The sequence below is a fragment of the Sorghum bicolor genome, chromosome 1 (assembly GCF_000003195.3).
Source record: "Sorghum bicolor cultivar BTx623 chromosome 1, Sorghum_bicolor_NCBIv3, whole genome shotgun sequence".
NCBI classification, from domain to species: Eukaryota; Viridiplantae; Streptophyta; class Magnoliopsida; order Poales; family Poaceae; genus Sorghum; species Sorghum bicolor.
Window position 1 is genome coordinate 3897470 of NC_012870.2, and position 17336 is coordinate 3914805.

At 42.2% G+C, this 17336-nt stretch overlaps 2 protein-coding genes and 1 pseudogene across 2 annotated transcripts; all 3 read left to right on the plus strand.

Moving 5' to 3' along the window:
- Positions 248-8988, plus strand: LOC8061152 (annotated as a pseudogene).
- Positions 10610-13005, plus strand: LOC8061153 (thioredoxin H2-2). The gene is made up of 3 exons (XM_002463679.2): positions 10610-10966; positions 11073-11195; positions 12600-13005. Exons 1-3 carry the CDS (start codon positions 10835-10837, stop codon positions 12744-12746), a joined length of 402 nt encoding a protein of 133 aa, XP_002463724.1. The 5' UTR covers positions 10610-10834; the 3' UTR covers positions 12747-13005.
- On the plus strand, positions 13942-16327 carry LOC8061154. The gene is made up of 2 exons (XM_002463680.2): positions 13942-14666; positions 15740-16327. Exons 1-2 carry the CDS (start codon positions 14116-14118, stop codon positions 16149-16151), a joined length of 963 nt encoding a protein of 320 aa, XP_002463725.1. The 5' UTR covers positions 13942-14115; the 3' UTR covers positions 16152-16327.

Below are 17336 nucleotides of genomic sequence, written 5' to 3' on the forward strand. Positions count from 1 at the left end.
AGCTAAACAATTTTGATTTTTATTAATTATAAAGAAACAATTTTAACATTTATACCTTCAATAAATTTATCACAATAGAATATTTCATAATTATTTTATAATATTATGCACCATTAGTATTATCATGAAATTATGTATTTAATTAATTAAGTTTAAAATTGTTTGTTTTTTTGAATTTCATTCTCTCTTCAAAACGGAGAAGGGACTAGGGAAGTATATCCTCCTTCGGAAGACGACCTCTGGTTTTCCTGCGCAGAGCCTCCCCGCGCGGAAGCTAACGGCGGGTTCCGGCTGCCCTTTCTCTGAGGAGCCCCGCCAGCCTGGGGAACTCTTCGTCCTCTCTTGCCACGTCGCCTTTCCCAAAACCATAAACCACACACGCCCCCAACTCCGGCCTCTTCCCCCTACCTCGAAGCGGCGAAGGCGGCGGTGGCAGTGCCGGCATGGGCGCCCTGTCGGCTTCGACTTCGTCGGTGAACTGGCTAGTCGAGGACGACATCCTCCTCAAGAACGCCGTCGAGGTAACCCCCGCCTGCCCCCCTGTACCCCCAACCGCACTTCTTGCAGTTCCTACTGTTCGTCTCGACGCGTCAATTGATGCGTCCAATGTTGTTCTTGGGCTATTGCCGCTGAAGCGTGACGGATTCCGAGGGATTTGTGCTTACCGGAATACCGGGTAGTCAGAATTGATCCTCTTCATATTCGCAGAGAAAAGAACTTAAATCCCTCCGTCTTTGGTAAATTGTTTAGCTATATTCTGATGGAGTTATTCACCTGGTGGTTTTAGCAGTTTTGCAATTATTTGGCCCTGGGGTCCTGAATTTGTTTGCATTTCTCTGTTGAGATTAATTTCAATTCTGGTAATTCTCTTGGTAGGCTAGGGAATCAAAATATTGAAATGGGAAAGAAGTATGTTTTTTCTAAACTTAGCAGTCAGGATGGCGTGGCTCGTGAGGGTCCTAATTTTCTCTGTGCATTTATCAGCTGAGGTTAATTGCGATTCTGGTAATTCTCCTGTAGGCTAGGGAATCAAAATATTGAAATGGGAAAAAAGTATGTCTGTTTTGGAAACCTAGCAATTGGATGGCGTGGCTCATGAGGGTCCTACATTTCTTTGTGCATTTCTCAGTTGAGATTAATTGCAATTTGGTAATTTTCCAGGTAGGCTAGGGAATCAAAATCTTGAAAAATGAAAAAAAAGGCCTGTTTTCTTAGTAATTTAAAAATTGGACGGTATGGCTCATGAGGGTGCTTGCTACCCTAAACTGTGGCGAATACAATAATATTCGATTGAATTACTATAGCTGTGAAGTTGTTTCTCTATACTGAGTGCCACTTGCAAAATTGTTGAACTGATGGTAGCAGCCAGTGCTCAGTTTTATACTTTTATGAAGTTTTGAGGTAATGTCCTGCACTATGTAGGAGTGAACCAGCAGCCTAATCTAATCAAAATGATTGCTTTCCCTAATTCACATACTCTATGATGTTATCATGAACTATAGCTTATTTCCCTTATCCCTGTATTTTATTCTAAGCATTTTCCCTCAAACATATTATGAGCAACTCTTGTTATTTTGTTCTAGGTTAGCATATTGATCTAGCAGTAGTCCTAATAAGTGGGCTTATGATTTTGTGAAACCAACATAGTGTGAAACCACAAAGATCAAAAGAGTACAAGGCTGCCCCAAACTTGGATCTACATGACTTCACTACTAATTATTTTATTTTTGTGTGCCAACTCCTAACTGCTCCTTGTGATACTTGCAGGCTGGTGCCTCATTGGAGTCCTTAGCCAGAGGAGCTGTATGTTTTTTCCGTAAATTCACTCTTCAAGAAATACAGGACCGCTGGAATTCATTGCTGTATGACCCAGATATCTCAACACAAGCAGCTTCTTTGATGGCTGAGTATGAGAATGAACTTTCCACTTCCGATCCAGCCAAGGCACATAAATTTTGAACTCAAAAGCAAAGGATTTTTCATTTCAGAAACGGGAAATAGACAGTGTAAAGAATCTATATTATGTGATAAGAAAGAGAGTACGCAATGATCCATGTAACAGTGGTGACCTTGGATTTCTTGTTGCTCCCTGTTCATGTATGGCAACTGGTAGTGAGTGTGTCTGTGGAGGCCTACCTAACAATATTGAACCAGAGCTGAATTCAGTGAGCCGCTATGGGCAAGTGGGTTCAAGCTACAACGGTGAACATGCATATTCTGAAACGAATGGACAATCTTTTCATACGAAGCGTACTGAGAGCATGGCAAGAGATGGGGATGGCACCAATAACGTTGTGTATGGCTACTCAGATGTAGGCCAACTATATGAACATCATGCCAATGCAGCAAATAATCATGGGAATAGTGAAGGGAACAATGTTTCTCTAAAGAGTATCACAAATTTTCAGGATTCTATGCAGTTTCAGCAGTTGGACAACAATCAATGTGGTAATGGAGTGGTAGACTCAAAGGCTTTGGTGATCCCTAACCATTTCAGTGGAAGTGTGCAGGAACCTATGCCTCTCCAAGTGATTGGTCAACCTGAGGGTTCTGAAGCACCAGGTGGTGCAATCTGGAGTGGGGTTCAGCGAAGAGACAGGCTCACTCTTGCTGATGATAAGATTGTTAAGTCAGAAAACAGGGACCCTCTCACATTCGAAGCAAATTTAGATGGTGGGATGTCTGGTTTAGATCACGCTGCAGATTTTATGGACTTCGCATTTTTCAGTAATAGTGAAGACTTTGATATCCTGAATAGTGAATTTTTTCTGAATTCTCCAAGTGAGGGAAACCAGGAGGATTTAGACGATCCTGCCTTCAAAGTTGTTCATGGGGTTAGATCAACCTTGCAAAATCTGGTGCATCCCGATGAAGCCAATATGTCCTGTGATCAAGTAGATCTTGGCGATGTAAAAAATAATGTAGATGCTTCTGCTATAATCTTAGTTCCTACTCCCTTACTAGTGCCCTGTCCTGGCCTGTATGTGGAGTGCAAATTGAATACAGAAGATCCTGAAATTCCTTGCAATGATGATGTTTCTTCACCAACAGAGTATCCTCTTGAATGCTGTAGTTCTACCTTTGGGCAGAAATCTGAGAATACTATCTATTCAGCCTCCCCTGCAACCAGGCCTCGATCAAATGCTGAACAGCCCAAAACAAAGGACTTGGCCATAATAATAAAGAGTGAAGATATGGCAAATGCCCAACCTTCGTTACAAACAATTAAGATGAACCCATCCACTTCAGAACAAAAAGAAGATTCAGTGGCTCATGACGAAGGTGGTGTCCTAGGAGCTAAACCGTCAGAAGGTGCTTCAACAACTGGAGCCCTTTTGACTGGTAACATTGACACAAATGATGCAAACACATGCATGCTAGCTTTGCCCTCTTTCAGTGCTGCTGGATTTGGTGAAGGATCACCTTGTAGTTTAGGACCAGACGAGAGCTTTGATAACTCTCATGGTTTGACTTTGCAAAATTCAGTTCAAGCTCCTGATCAGATGCAACACAACTCACTTGATGGTCAACCAGAATTAGGTGACAGAACTGCATGCCATCAAATGCGCTGCCAGATTTGGGTATTCAGAACACTATTGCAAATGCGGCAACACCAGCTCAAGCAGAAGAATGCCTTGACTATGAAAAAGATGTTCCAAACTACTATGATCTAGAAGCTTTGGTAAAAATCTTTTAGCTCAGCTACCTGGATCTCTTTACTATGATGTTTCTGACTAGTCCCATATCATGTTCAATGCAGATTCTTGACGAAGATCTCATCCCGTGGGATCAAGACTCTGATTTGATGCATCCTGAAGGTAAATGTTTATGTATTACACATTTTGCTTGCTGATCAGTATATCAAATTAATCAAATACCATGTATAGATGCAGCTCTTTCTTCACACAATGTTTCAAAAAGGTGCTAGGCGCTAGGGCTAGGCAGGCGCTAAGCCACCAATTAGTGCCTAGGACGTCTAAATGTAGATTAAATGCGATTAAGCATTTACACACTAGCTACATATCAAGAGATCTATAGTTGCATAAATGTGGCAAAATAAATAGAAAAGGAAGGGCAATGCCATAACAATGCACCGAGCCCACTAGGGGCGGAAGCCCACTAGTCCATCTAAACACCATAACACCCAATGATGCCCTACCACCTCCAATTCCCAGTAGACAATCCTCATTCTCAAGCAGCTGCGCCGCCTCTCCTCCACCTGTGCTCCTCCATCTGTCTCTCCACCTCTCCATGGCGCACCACCTCTTCTCCTGCACTCACCCTGTCGGCTCCTCCATACGCCCCACCTCTACTCCACCCTTGCGCACCTCATCCTCTCCCCTTTTCATGTCACCCCCTACTCCGGCCGCACACATGGCCCTTTGGAGAAATCGAGCAAAAGGGAACAAATCAAGCAGAGGGTGAGCGATTTTGACACCACGAGGTAGGCATAGATGGAATCACAATACGACAAACCATTTCTCCGTCATATATTCTCGTCTCTTCTCTTCCTTTCTTCACCATCCATGGGTTCTGACAGTTCATGCCATGTTTAATGGACATCTATGGCCTAGGTGACACACTGACACACTAGTTTTCTGCCTAGTGCTTCAGCACGGCTAAGCATGTCTTAACGACGTTTTTTCAACACTGGTGTCACAGAGTTAGCTGAAGTATTGTGCTGTATAGTCTCAAGTCATTAAAGGAAAGATTCATCATCTATAGGGCATCGGTTGGCTGAGGGTTTAAGGAGTAAACATTCATATAGTGGATTGTTCTTATAATAGTGTAAGGGTGGGTGCAGTTACGATGGACTCACCATGCTACATTTATGTTACCATTTTCCTCTTCATGAAAATTTTAATGCGAACAATATTGATCTGGCATTGATCAGTGAAGCAGATGTATTCTTATTTTCTTTCTTTTGAAATCTTCAGTTACCAGATTTCATCACCCGGAAAGCAGGAAAGCATTGATTAGATTGGAGCTAGGTGCTCGGTCTTATATGAACAGAGCTATCATGTCGCATGGTGCTTTTGCAGTTATTTATGGATTGCACTTGAAATGCTACATAAAGGATCCTGACGTCAGCTATCTTTTCAGTTAGATCAGTTATAGGATGTATGTGAGGGGTGACAACTAAGACTAAGAGTGCACAATTTTCATATCTATATCTTGTGCTAGATAGTTGCAATGGATTATTGACACCCAGTCCCTTAGAGATACAGATACAAACAACTTTGTTTTTTAGAACAGATGTATCTGGCAATTTCTGACTATAGCACCCAGGGTCATCATTTTATTTCCATTTTGGGATTTCATGTTCTGATCTGAGACATATCCTAATTAGGAACTGGAAGATTCAACCATCTTGTTTCTGTACATGTATGGAGTATGCAGTGAATATTTGTGTAATATGTTGTTACTATATTCTGATTTTTTTTAAATTTTTTTTGCTGGAGCAGGTTACTCTTGGAAGAGAGACAGAAGATGTCAAAGTTGACATTGATTTGGGAAAAGAAGGGAGGGCAAATAAGATATCTCGCCGACAGGTAATTCCTTGAATAGTGCACTGTGTGTTAAGAAATGCCACTTACGTAATTACATATCCTTAGGAAATGGCTAGTGCCTAATAATAGGGGACTTGATTGCTTGACTATTTTTTTTATGTAAGAAGGTAAGAAACATAGATGTACTTAGGAGGTTAAAATGTATTATCCCTTGTTTTTCATTGCACATCGTTTGCACCATTGCATTGTCCTAATTGTGGTTTGTAAGGGAAAAATATTATTTCTGTACCTCTGGTGGGTTTTTATCTGATTGGCAGCCACAGTTGGCCTGTGCCACCCTAAATGGCTTTGATTGATATTGGTACTATGTGTGTCAGATTTTAGCTTGCAAGCTGTGATGTCTGCTTGAATTAGCAAAGCAGTCAAGTTTATCCAGGAGGCAATACTTGGGTCTGGAAAGACTGACAGAGTGGCAGTCGATGAATTGTGTTTCATTCGTCTTAGTTCCTTTTTGTTTAACATCACGTACTTGTGTTGCTAATGTAACAAAATATTTCCAGCTGGTTAAATAGACCACAAGTTTGTTTCGGAAATTAGAATCGCTGAAAGTGTATCATTCAATGCTCATAGTGCCACTTAATAACTTTTGCAATATACTACTGTTGGTCATGTCGTTCTGAACCATTTTTAAAAGCAATCAAGTGGCAGTTCTCCCGATTTGCACTGTGGCTCCCAGTTGGTGATTCCCCTTTAGTATGCACATTGCCCTACATGACCATATAGAATTCCTTGTTTTGCTAAGTCCGTTTCTTTTCAGTTGTGGTGCATTTTTTTTTGTATCATTATATTTAACCCACATATTCTGTCAATCAGGCGGTTATGAAGATGGATGAATCTGGGTCTTTTCATATTAAGAACATTGGAAAATGTCCAATCTTTGTTAATAGCAAGGAAATACCAAGCTGCAAACGCATCAACTTAAGCTCTGACTCATTAATTGAGGTACCGATACTTCCCTGTTCTACTATTTCTAATTGACACCTTCACTTTTGAATGAATCTGTAACTTGGTGGTTAATCAATGCACAAACCATGGTCATGGTTGGGGACGGTAAGAAAGCACAGTTCTGGCATCATAATTTTCTGGACGGTGAAGCTCCCAAAAACCTTGCGGCACACCTCTTTGAACTTGTTACGAGGAAAAACAGAATGGTCCAGCAAGAGTTCAACAATAACAGTTGGATTTGCTTGCTCAGAGGTAGGATCACAACAACCACTCACTTGGAGGAATTCGTCTCACTATGGCTCAGGGTACAGAGCATCCAGCTGCAACCTGGAATACGGGACTCCATTGTTTGGAAGTGGTCAACAGATGGAATTTACTCAACCTAATCAGCACACCGCATACAATTCCAAGGATCCTACCGCAGATTCCGCCCGGATCTTATTTGAAAGACACATGCCGAAAACAAATGCAAAGTCTTCACTTGCAGCTAAGAAATTGGCCACACCGAGACCATTGCGTGATGTGCAACGGACCACTGGAAACAGCCCTAAACTTGTGCCTGTTGTGCGCCCTGGCCACAGAAGTCTGGCGCCTTGTGCTGGGGTGGGTACACTTCGATGTGGACTTAATTTGGCCTCAGGTGCAGCCATCTAGCGTAAGGATGCGGTAGGAAGAGGTGGCAGCCAACATCCCAAGGCAGAGACATAGACACTTCACAATTCAACTGGGTGGTCATCTACACAATGTGGAACATTTGGAAGGAAAGAAACAGAAGGATTTTCCAAAATTTGGTGATGGATATGTGGCAGGTAGCCTCCAAAACCAAATAGGACATCGACCTATGCTCTAGGGTGTTCAACAACCTGACTTAGACCTTGTACCTATCCCCCAGGATGTGTGTGTTGTGTGCGTTACTTTACTCTATGTGCCCTTTGGGGGTTTTGTGCCGATGGCACTTTCTGTACATAAACTCTCTTTGCTTCCTTAATTGAGAGGCAGAGCTCCTGCCAAATTCATTCATTTTTTTTTGTAACTTTACCTGTGATCCTGCCATATTCATATAATCTTGTGATACAACTATAGATAATCAATATTTGAAAGCTGTTAGCCTGTTATTCTTGGTAACTATCGCCAGATGTCATCAACACTGGACTTCTTGACAGCTAGAGATGTCTAGCTCATTCCTCTCGTTGTAAGCCACACTTTACCACACTCCACCTTAGACAAGTTTGACCAAGTTGGTAAGTGTTTGGTTTGCAACTAAGCTTAGGCATGATTCTTTTGGGCTCTACAATGTCATAGAGTTAAAAGTTTGGCAAGATTCCCTTAGGCATGACAAAGTGTGGCAACCAATTTGCTAGCCACACTTTTTTTGGCTTGCCACACTTGCCTAAAGTTAGTTGTGGTAGACTATGACTAGCAACCAAACATGACCTAGTATTCCTGACCTGAGGGAGTACTATACAGTTTACAGTTCTACTGGTAGGACATAACTGCTTGAACTTTACTTCTTGCCATTCTGTCATTTTGGACTTGAAAACAGTATGAATGATACTATTGTGATCTGTAAGCAGATATGCTGGTATGCAACAATTACTTTTTGACAAGTTAACATTTGCGTTAGTTTGCTATACTTGATTCGAAAAAAAATTAAACAGTCCTTTACCTTGTTATTTGACTGAGATATCACTGATGCATTTCATTGAGTATCTTCATGCTGTACTAATTTAGCTACCTTTTTCCCCCCCTTTCAGATAAAGTACATTGATTGTAACCTGAAGCCAGAACGCTAGTTTCCTCTGGGTTTCCAGTCAGCACTTTGTGAGTGGCTGCCTCATTAACAACAGCAGTATTAGCAGTAAATTTGAGTAAGCACTACTCATTTAGGATGTTCCTTCATATGATGTTATAAGTTAGGCTCACTAGGCTCCGGTCTGTAAATGGTTGTAGTTTGTTGTGTTTTCTGTCTGTGGCGGGCATAAATCACGCATATCCTGCACATTTGCTTCCAGTTTGTACCGACACTCCCAGGAATAATTTCATTTGTATACTGGCACTCTGGTTTGTGGTGACTGCCAAGAGGCAACCAATGCAAGAAAGTGCCGAAAAGAATCAAAAGAAGGGAAGATTCTAGGGTAGAACAGGAGGAAGGTGCACTTATGCAAGAAACCATTGGGTTCTTGCGACGCTATAAGAGCAAGTATTATAGTGGGCTATAAGCTGGTTAAATGCTGAGGTGGAGGAGAGAAGAGAGGAGAAGCGGACTATAAGCTTACAGCCAGCTTAGGCACAGGAACCAAGGAACTTTGTGAGAGAGACAAGTGGGCCATGTATTAATAGTGAATAGCTAACTATTGTATGGGTGGGCTGACAGAAGGCTGTAAGAAACCTTACGGCCAGCAAGTGGGCTGTATTATTAAACTTGCTCTAAGCATATACTTGAGTTACTTTATTGATTTATTTATGCCCGTAATTAATTATCTCGAAGCACGAACTCTGAATCAGCTCTTGAGTCTTGACGGTGGGTTTACACATTGGCAGATGTTGGAAAAGCAATGCGCTGCAGTGGGTGGTGGAGTTTTTACCTAAAAAGGAACTTTTGCTGACACAGTTTTGCTTCGGCATATGCGCTGCCGCTGTATATATTCCCCATTCCCATGGGCTTTGCATGCTCGGCGTGACGCCTGCCCATAACGATGTTCGCTGTGGCAACTGATGTGAAATAAAATGCTGTGAACATTTTCCTCCACCACCAGCGATTCCCGATTGGTCTATCCGCGCTTTGTTGTGCGACGTTTGCGATCTACACATAGCTTTGGCATCTTTTGCTCTGTCATCTCATGTATTCTGATGGTGACGAATCCCCCATTTTTTTTAATATGATGCTCCTTAGAGCACGCTTCTTAAAAAATACTGTAAACCGTGCTAAGCATCTCAAGAGCTCCTTAAAACAACTCTCTAATTCATGTTTTTTTTGGTAAAAGGAAAGGTAAATAGCTCCCAAACGGTTCTGTATCTGAACTACTATCTGTGAACCGAGTAGATAAAAATAAGCAGTTGATAAATCTTCTTGTCAACTTTACATGTGCATTCTGCACTCTATCCGTTGAGAGTGCCCTCTCTACTGCGTTTCCCTCCTTCCGTTATGTTTTCGTTTGTTTTTTTGTTTTTCCTCCTCTTGTTAATTTTTAAAAGTTTTTGAAAATTTTAGGAGAAAGGTAAAATTAGAGTTTTCTAGCTATCATTTTTTTCACCTAAGATAATCATTGAATTACATAATAGTTTATATGAGATTTCTCATTTGAGTATAATACCCAAATCTGAACTTGTCTCGTCGTGTCATTTAGGCCTCCGAATTCCTAAAATATATTTTTAGGCCCTCAAACTTATCTTTGTGTGTCATTTAGGTCTCAAACTTTTAAATTGCTATTTAGGTCTCTAGACATGTCTTTGTGTATTATCTAACTCTTAAATTTGCAATAGTGTGTCATTTAGGTTCAAATATACCTAATATGCTCCGCGTCACGATGCACACCTCATTCTTGATTGAAGGAAAAAAATTATGGAAAACCAATCGTTTGCCTACCTCCTCCACCTAAGGAGCGCTAGCTTTGGCCTTGATGCCACAACTATAGATGACACTATGGCCTTTGATGTGGATGATTACGAAGACATGGGGGTAGGGATGATGAGTTGGTGATAGTGATGCGATGCCATAATATGTTAGAATGCAAAGAGAGAGGGAGAGAGTATGGAGATGCAGCTAGAAGAAAGAGCGGATGAGCATGTAGGGATGCTAGAGTTCGGTTGGAGCTCGTTTAGATATAAATTATACATAGCAACGAGTTTGAGGACCTAAAATTTAAATTATTTTGAGAGTTATGAATCTAGATGATGCTTTGATAACCTAAAAAAAATACATTTGGAGAGTTTAAACATATACAGAAGTAGGTGACAACACAAAACAAGTTGAAAGACCATTTATGTACTTTTATCATTTTTTTTATGATGCCCCCGTAGTAGAAAATCCTTGATCCATACCTCTCGTCGAAAAGGTCAAAAGCCGGAGGTCGAAAAAGTCAAAAGTCTGGAGACCAACGTGATTTGGAGTCATAATCATAACCTAAGCACCCGATTCCCTAGCTTCACCGTGCCGTGGCCGCGCGGTGCGGGCGCTTATCTAATCTACTTTCTTCGCCTCATCACGAGCACCCGCCGGCAGGAGGACACAACAAACCAACCACAAGGCAGCAAGCAGACAGACGGGCAGCGAGGGCAACCCGAGAGCGGGCTACCGGAGGAAGCGTGAGCGATCAGCAATGGGCAACTTCATCTCGAGCTTAGTGACGCCCCCTCCGGCCGCCGACGACCCGAACTGCGCCGTGGTGGCCGCCCACTCCAAGACCACCTACGACGAGCAGTGGGCGGCCCACAAGAACGGGGGCAAGCTGGTTAGCCCCCTCTTACTTTTTCGTCTCTGATTGCCTTGCCCCGGCCTTGGGTGCCCTGGATCTGAGGAACGCGAGTTTTGGTTCTCTTGCGCTCTTTGCTTGGCAGATGGTGATCGACTTCTCGGCGTCCTGGTGCGGGCCCTGCCGCTTCATCGAGCCAGCCTTCAAGGAACTGGCCTCCCGCTTCACCGACGCCATCTTCGTCAAGATCGATGTCGACGAGCTCGCGGTACGCCACGCCTCCTGCGGCCCTGATGCCGTTCTCTTGTCTTCTTTTTCCGTGTGGCTTGGGAGGGGAATCGTGTGGCTTGGGAGGGGAATCGGCAGCTATAGCCGGATTGGGGTTTGTATTGTGGTTAGGGAATACTCTGTGATTTAGTCAGTCAAACAACAGTTTGGAGACTGGAAGAGTGGGGAATTGTATACGATTTGCCTCGATTCTTTAGATGTTCGGCCGTTCGGGAAACCCTCGAGCTCAGTTCTACAAGGATAGGAATCATGAAGTGTCCTAGTGGTGTTTAATTGTAGCGAATTTGATATTGAGGGTCCTAATCCTAACTTAGGAAAGCGAATTTGATATTGAGGGTCCTAATCCTAACTTAGGAAATGAGCTGACCGTGTACTAGCAGAATTAGACACATGGTGCATATGCTCTTGTCCTCTTGCCTGAAAGAGAAGATATAGGCCATCTGAATCTGATGCAATATATTCGAGGATGAAATCAACCAGATCACTACTTGTAGACTTTAGTTATAAACAGGCCCTGAAATGTTTCATCATGTCCGTAGCACAGATAAATTGCATCTGCGTCCACCTGAATGTGATGGATTGTTTTATGTGGAAGTGTTGATGCTAATTATGCTAAAGAATCTATTGGTTTGAATGGAGGCTTCATGGGACTATTTTTAGGCCCTGTTTAGTTCCCCACCCAAAAATTTTTCATCCATCCCATCGAATTTTTGGACAAATGCATGAAACATTAAATGTAGATAAAAAAATAAACTAATTACACAGTTTAGTTGAGAATCGCGAGACGAATCTTTTAAGCCTAGTTACTCCATGATTACCCTTAAGTGCTACAGTAACCCACATATGCTAATGACAGATTAATTATGCTTAATAAATTTGTCTTGCAGTTTTCTGACGAGCTATGTAATTTGTTTTTTTATTAGTTTCTAAAAATCCCTCCCGACATCCTTCCGACACATCCGATGTGACACCTAAAAAATTTTCGTTCCCAATCTAAACAAGCCCTTAGTGTACCAATTGTATGCATCTGAACTAACAACTTGCAGGGAGATACAACAAATATTTTACTGTTTGATTGATTTACAAATATGAAAAATTCAGTCATAAAGTATGTTCATAGAAGACGGTATTTGGGGGCCTGCCAAAAAGGAAGAAGGCAATATTTTGGAAATTTCTTTTGTATGTTCTATCTAGTGATTATGCTTTGAGAACATATTTAGAAACACACTCTGGTCCCCACTCAGGAAGCCAGGAGCAGAAAAACAATTGATTCATACAGATGCAGGCAGCCTTAAAATGTCCTTTACAAGGCTTCAACACGCGACGCCAATTTACATATTCAGCACTGGATCTTTCTAACTTGTCAAACCTTTGAATTTTGCAGGAGGTCGCAAGGACATGGAAGGTAGAGGCGATGCCAACGTTCGTACTAGTGAAGGATGGGAAGGAGGTAAGCCGTGTGATCGGGGCCAAGAAGGACGAGCTTGAGAGGAAGATCCAGATGTTCATCATGTCATCTTCCTCATCCTAACTTAGCAGTGCATACAATCCCATCTTGTAACTGGTTTCTCGACTCCAGTGGTTCGCTTGGGCCGGGGTTGCTGAAATGGTTCCCTTTGAATGCTGGAAAAAAAAACTATGTGAAAATGATGGTAGACGTGCCTGGGTCAATAAGAGTTTCTGAAACTTGGGTGTGAATGTGTTAGTTTGCGTGTTCTGTTTGCAAGGAATGGATCATGTGAGTTGCTGCATGGTTTCAGAAATGGAACAGAGCTGGAGATTATGTTGTATGTTGTGCTGGTAGTTTCTGCTCCCCGGAACACCGGGCATCGTGATTTTGATGAGTTTTGAACAACTTCCATGTGTGTGGGTTTAATTTTACGAGGGCTTATTTAGATGTTGTCGGATTCTAGTTCACACATGTATATGAATTAGAGTGGAATTTCAAATAAATTTCACCCCAATTGACATCAAGTGAATCTGACTACATCCGACCCAAACAAGACCTGAAGTGACTGTCAGCTTCACGGTTGAATTTCGCGTCTTCTAGGCCTTGTTTACTTCCAAAATTTTTTACAAAATAGAAATAGTAACACTTTCATTTGTATTTGACAAATATTATCTAATCATGGACTAACTAGGCTCAAAAAATTCGTTTCGTAAATTATAGGTAAACTATGTAATTAGTTATTTCTTTTATTTATATTTAGTGCTCTATGCATGTGCCGTAAGATTCGATGTGATGGAAAATGTAAAAAATTTACAAAATATTTTAGCAACTAAACAAGGCCATGTGAAATAAATTCTTGGGCCTTGTTTAGTTTCAAAATATTTTGGAAAATAGGCTAGCACTTTCGTTTGCATGTGATAAATACTATCCAATCATAGACTAAATAGGTTCAAAAGATTCGTCTCCCAAATTACAGGTAAACTGTGTAATTAATTATTTTTTTTATCTATATTTAATATTTTATACATGTGTTGTAAGATTCGATGTGACAAAGAATGTAAAAATTTTTGCAAATTTTTCTGGCTAATGGTCAGCTCCGTGCCAGTTTTGACTTCTTCCCCAACGAGCTCCGTATGTTTTCAAGCTATAAGCTCATCGCCACACAGCCCGGGCAGCCCAAATATCACAGACAGGTGGTCCCAGGCCTTTCCTACCCCACCTGCGCGTTATTTTTCAGAAAGGGCTCCACCTTTCAGCGTCACAATCACAAACCAAAGCCCCCGGTTTCGACTCACGCCGTCACGCGGACAGTCGACTCCCCTCCCAACTCCCATGGCGCGAGGCCGCGCGCAGCCTCGACCTCTCCTCCAACGACTCGTTACCTCGTAACCGTCGCCGGAATCGATCGATTCAAAGCTCCAAGCCCTATCCAATCCACGAGGGGATCCCAATGACCATGGCGGCCTCGGTTGTCGCCGCAGCGGCGGCCTCGCCCCAGCTGACGTCACGGAGATGGGCCCCTCTTGTCGCGTCACATCCACGGGCGAACCCGCCTCCCGCCCTGCGCTTGCGGGCGCCCGCTTCTCCTCTCCGGGCCGGAGCCTCCGTTCCCCGCGATTCTTGTGCCGGAGCCGCCGTCCCGAGGGCGCCGTGTGCGGCGGCGGCGGCGGCGGCATTAGGTGGTGGTGTGAAGGCGGAGGCCACGGAGCGGGTGGCGGCCGATTGGGATGTTCTGAAGCGGGTGGCGCTGCTCGCGCTTGGCTGCTGCGCTGCAGCCGCCGCGCTCGGCTGCTGCGCGGCGCGGGCAGCGGCGGAGGACTCGATCAAGGCGTCAGGATTCGGGCTGCGTGTGGCGGAGTCGCTGCGGAGGCTCGGATGGCCCGACGACGCCGTCGTGTTCGCACTCGCGACGCTGCCGGTGATCGAGCTGCGGGGGGCGATCCCCGTTGGGTACTGGTTGCGGCTCCATCCCGTCCGCCTCACCATCCTATCCGTTCTTGGGTTTGTATTGTTCATTAATCCCCCTTCATCTCTGGTCTTCGTCGGCTCTTTTGGTAAATAAATGATAGTTCCACTAGTACTTGCTCACTAGATGTTTGATGAATTGCTGATATCCCAGCAGGCAGGGATTGCACCCCAAATGTTGTGTAATACCAACACAAACTATTGCATATATGCTATTTCGGAAACTAAGGTCCATAATTAAATTTGCTAACACAATGAAATTCAGATGGTATGATCTGCCAGATAGTTTAACAAATCCAAATATGATAGATCACCATCTCCTACCTTGTGATAAGAAGTCTATACTTTGGCCTTGTTTAGTTCGCAAATTTTTTTGTTTTTGGCTACTGTAGCATTTCGTTTTTATTTGACAAACATTGTCCAATCACGGAGTAACTAGGCTCAAAAGATTCATCTCACAAATTACAGATAAACTATGCAGTTAGTTTTTATTTTCGTCTATATTTAATGCTCCATGCATGCGACCAAAGATTCGATGTGACGGGGAATCTTAAAAATTTTTGCGAACTAAACAAGGCCTTTGTAGGATATGCTGCACAATGATAATTAAATGACATGTGAACTGAGATAATATATGCTGGATCATTATATTCAGTGTTTTAACAGTAAAGGTAACCAAAGTTCGTCTGGAACAGCTTACCAATCATCTTTAGCTTTAGGTATGCCTAGTATATGCTTTGGAAGTCTAAAATATGAAGATGACGGTATTTGATTTCTGAATTAAATTTCCACTTCCCAAAAGGGAACATGAATAATTTTAAATGAACCTAAGATGAAGTACCAGGGAACTGAAAACAAGATAGTAAATAATAGCAAGTTAAAGATAATTAATCTGCAGTTTATTAATCATTGGACTGATTACTCCTTGCATGCTTGTAAGCGAAAACTCTGACACTGCAGTGATGTTTTTGCTCAATTTAGTAACACGTCCAAGAGGAAAACTGCCTGCTGTCACAGTTCACAAGTCTCAATTAATACAAAATACACTGTTGTCTCTGCAGAAAAAGGTTCAATAAACAGATTTTGATTTTCTCTTGTGTCTTTCCCAGGAACATGATGCCTGTATCATTTATCATCCTCTACCTGAAAAAGCTTGCGACATTTCTGTCTCAGAAAAGCGCATCTGCAACCCGAATTATGGACCTCCTCTTTGAGCGGGCACGACGTAAGGCTGCTCCTGTTGAGGAATTCCAATGGCTCGGCTTGATGTTGTTTGTTGCCGTTCCATTCCCAGGCACAGGAGCATGGACTGGGGCCTTCATTGCATCTGTTTTAGGCATGCCATTTTGGTCAGGTTTTACAGCAAATTTTGTGGGAGTTGTCCTTGCAGGGCTTCTGGTGAACTTGCTTATGAATCTTGGACTGAAATATGCAATTATTACTGGAGTAGTTTTGTTCTTTGTTTCAACTGTAATGTGGAGTGTTCTTCGTTCCCTGAAGAAGTCTGTGAATGGCAAATGATCTAATAGTCTTCATCACACTGTTCCTAATCCATTCAGAGTTCAGCTGTGCATAGGAAATTCAGTTGTGTAATTTTAAGTGGATTTTCAGCTTCCAAATGGATTTCTAAGAGAAAGGAACTGAGAATTGACCGTGTTTATATAAGTTCCAAGTAAAATGTCTTTCTCATTCAATAATTGAATATGAGTTTTTTTTAGCTACTATGTTATGCTAATCAGTGATCTTGTTATCCACTAAAGCTCTGCGGAAAGAGGTATTCAGACGTTTGTCACATTACGGTTTGCAGTAATGGCAGTTAATGACAAAGAGTTGAACTGCACCTGAAGGTGTCTTTCCAATTTCCATAATCTAGTTTGGGAACCACCTTTTTATTTTGGAAGTCCCACAAGTTAAAAACTGGTTTGTGAATTTTAGTCATAGATCTTTCCAAAATTTAAATCATCCGATTTTAATTTGAACCTGTCACATGTTTTGCCAAATCTTTTCTTTATTGTCAATTTTAAAAGTCATTTACTAAACAAGCATTTATTTAAAGTTTAATTCAAAGGTATGTTATTCTTAGTCGTCCTTGATCTTTAGTCATTATAAATCTTTGAAGATCCCTTCAAAATTTAAAAAATAGACATTATAAACATGGTAAACTATTAAGCACCGACTCAATATATGATGACCGGACGCTCATGAGACAAACGCTTAGCCTTCTAGGTACTTAGTTTCTTCTAAAAGCGCTTTTCAATTGCACTCTAGTCAGCGAACTAGTCATAGATCAGCTGGTTAGGTTCATAGATCAGCTGGTTAGGTTCCTTGTGGTAGGTCCTCGACTTGGTATGGGTGTTTGTATTTTTCTGAATTGGTGACTTCGTGAATCTCGTGATCTGCCGGCTCAGCCCTTTAGAGGTGCTCATAGAGATAAGGTTTACGTACGTGTGGAGGTATAAACCTCTATACCCTTATGGTTAGACTTGGGCCATAAGATTCGGCCTATTACGAGACGACTCGTGGTTTGACCCACTATCGTATTATCTATGGCAATTATAACCGACTAGGATTAGTTTTTAGATTTGTAACCTTGCCCTCTGGACTATATAAAGAGAGGCAAGAGACCCCCTCAGGTCAATTCAACAAATCTCATAATCAATACAATCAGAGACATGACATAGGTATTACGCCCTCACGGCGGCCGAA